The sequence below is a fragment of the Oratosquilla oratoria genome, chromosome 5 (assembly GCF_046742065.1).
Source record: "Oratosquilla oratoria isolate Oo_2021 chromosome 5, ASM4674206v1, whole genome shotgun sequence".
Lineage (NCBI taxonomy): Eukaryota > Metazoa > Arthropoda > Malacostraca > Stomatopoda > Squillidae > Oratosquilla > Oratosquilla oratoria.
In genome coordinates, this window is record NC_134781.1 from 8,840,414 (window position 1) to 8,843,164 (window position 2,751).

At 37.0% G+C, this 2,751-nt stretch overlaps 1 protein-coding gene across 1 annotated transcript in view; it reads left to right on the plus strand.

The window, feature by feature from the left end:
• The window catches only part of LOC143025198 (uncharacterized), a 34,443-nt gene extending 31,973 nt beyond the window's left edge, over window positions 1–2,470 (plus strand). Inside the window, exons 5-6 of the mRNA XM_076184655.1 lie at window positions 35–142; window positions 2,023–2,470. Of these exons, the coding sequence (XP_076040770.1) occupies window positions 35–142; window positions 2,023–2,155 (241 nt within the window). The 3' untranslated portion in view covers window positions 2,156–2,470. The remainder of the gene's footprint in view (window positions 1–34; window positions 143–2,022) is intronic.
• The last annotated feature ends 281 nt before the right edge of the window (window positions 2,471–2,751 follow it).

A 2,751-nucleotide genomic window follows, 5' to 3' on the forward strand; every position in this document is an offset into this window, starting at 1 on the left:
GTCCGTGACCATGACATGTAAGAGACTTCTGCAGATTCGGTCTGGACGGCAAGTCGTGTCTTCTTCGGGCCGTGTGTGAAGTCGCCGAGTCGCCACTACGGGAGGACGGCCTCCTGGGAGAAATCCTCAACATTATTCTGACGTAAGAATTTATTTTGTTTTGGTTTGTTTTTTGGTTCTATTTTCCTTTTAGTTCGTTTTATTTGCTTTATCTAATTTAGATCTTCCCTAGCTCTTTGTCGTTCTATCTATCTATTATTTATTTCTCTATTATCTATTTGTCTATTTATATTCAAATGTATATTAGTTTTATTCTTTCTTTATTCTTCATCTATTACCAATTCATTTCTTTATTTACTTATCTTTATTTATCCATTTACTTATTCATTTATCTATTTATTTATTTATTCATCTATTTTATGTTATTTTCATTTCTTTCTTCTATTACTTTTTTATATTTTATTCATTTGTCCACTCATTTATTCATCGATTCTCTTATTTATTATCTATTTATGATATTCAATTATTTTCATTATATATATAATATATATATATATATATGTATATATGTATATGTATATATATATTTATATATGTATATGTATATATATATATATATATATATATATATATATATATATATATATTGCATGCTAACAAATAGTATTGTACTTTCGACTAATTGTTAGCGCACTGAGTCAAACTCGTGCCCCGTCAAGCCCTAATTTTTAAGCCCAGTTCAATAAGTAGTCAGTTTGTTCTGAATTCACTAAATGTTCTGAGTGTAGATAACCCTCTCAAGTCCAATATGATCTTGTAACATCATGCGCGCGCGCGTGTAATGTGTGTGTGTGTGTGTGTGTGTGTGTGTGTGTGTGTGTGTGTGTGTGTGTGTGTGTGTGTGTGTGTGCGTGCGTGCGTGCGTGTGTGTGTGTGTGTGTGTGTGTGTGTGTGTGTGTTTGCTTTATGTACTTCTAATGCATTGACTCATGTATATGTGTACTTACCTTTATATACTTTTCTCTGTGTACTGTACTTCCATATATATACCCATCCATTAACTTTCTCTACTTTTCACAATATATACACTTATCATGTCTGCCTCCAATTGATTTTATTCAGCTAAGAAAAATAGTTGAGCCTATATCAATGAATACCGTACAGGACTGCGCTATCATTCACGAATGACCGTTGGAGTGACCGTTATATATTTAGTGTTGAAAACAAGTAAAGTCTGAACTAGCACTACCTCTGCTGAGAGGTAATTTTGTTTTTTAATTCTATGAGATATCTAGTTTCTGCCAAAGACCTTGTTTTCTAATGTCATACACACCAGGTTGAGATGTATAGAATCCTCTTCCTTATGAAACTGGTAGATGTCGACTAAACTGTCCAAAGAAATACCATGTAAAGTTTTAGAAGTTGCACAAGCGTAGACGACGAACTCTGACTGTTAGTATTAAGTACGAACAAGCAAAACATCTTCCAGGGAGTTAAGGATCTCATCTCACAAAATGGTGTTTCCCCTGTCCCCACCCACCCCCCGGTTGGTTTATCTAAGGATTTTTGCACAAGATATCCTATGGCCAAACTTAGAAGATTACTTTCCAATACACCTGTACCTGTCTATAGTATTCTTATCTACGTTTTCGCAGTTAGAATTTCGAATATTCATATAATAAAACACTCATAATACCTCCTCCAGTTTTGTATGCGTTTAAAGTAAAATCTTAACCTCGACTTTGTGTGACATGTCTAGATTGTAGAAACGCACCAGACGAAGAATGATGATGTACCGTCTAGAATCAAGGTAATGGTGTTGAGAATACAATTAAGGCTCTGAGGGATTTATATAACATAAAAATGAGATAGAAATGCGGAAACATTTGGGACTTAAATTCATCAGACACCATATGTAACACTTCTCCTTCTCCCTTTTTTTTTCCTGTATCGACATGCACACATTTTCCCTCGAGTTCTTCATCTTAGAATATAAATTTTCTTATTTTCTTTTGTTTTTAGAGCATCGTACGGATCCACTTCGAATGAACTCTATGATTACGTCAGTGCGGAGTACTACGGTCGGTCCTACGGGGACTGTTGGTCCGCATATCCGCAATGTCCCGTTTCGCTCTTCAAGTTTCTGGAAGGATAGCAGCCGGCGTCGCCTTTGCTGCGTATTTTGAAGTATTACTAGCGTTCTGGGCAAGGACCCGACTCCGGCCAAGCAAAACCCAATCAGACCGGAACCTAGCGATACCCAGATTACAAAATATGCGTTTTGTGTTTTCTGACTAAAATGGCGTCGTCTTTCCCCGTTCCTGAGTGGGCGAATGAGTATTAGAAGACTATTAATCCCTTCAACTTGGTGACTTACTTTAAAAATTCTTTTCTGGTTGAGGAAAGGCGATTTTGTGAAGATGAAGAGGCGAACGGACCTTAATTGGAAAGGGGTCTTGATCTTTAGGAGGAATTCCACCCCCTACTCACCTCCCCCCCCCCCCAGCTATATCGCGTCGCCCACAGTGCTGGCCGTCACTGTGACAGGTCCTGTCAACAGAACTTCATAATATCCACATCGCCACCACTATTGGGAAACGGTACTTCTCGCAGCTCCTTTCAACAGAAGTTCATAAACTAATAGATTTTTGCAGTTCCCCTGAATGCAAACACATTATATTTTCCGTTGCTAGGCATTTATTATTTTCTTTAATTGTTTGCCTCCCAGTGAGATAGATTTGTTTTATGAAA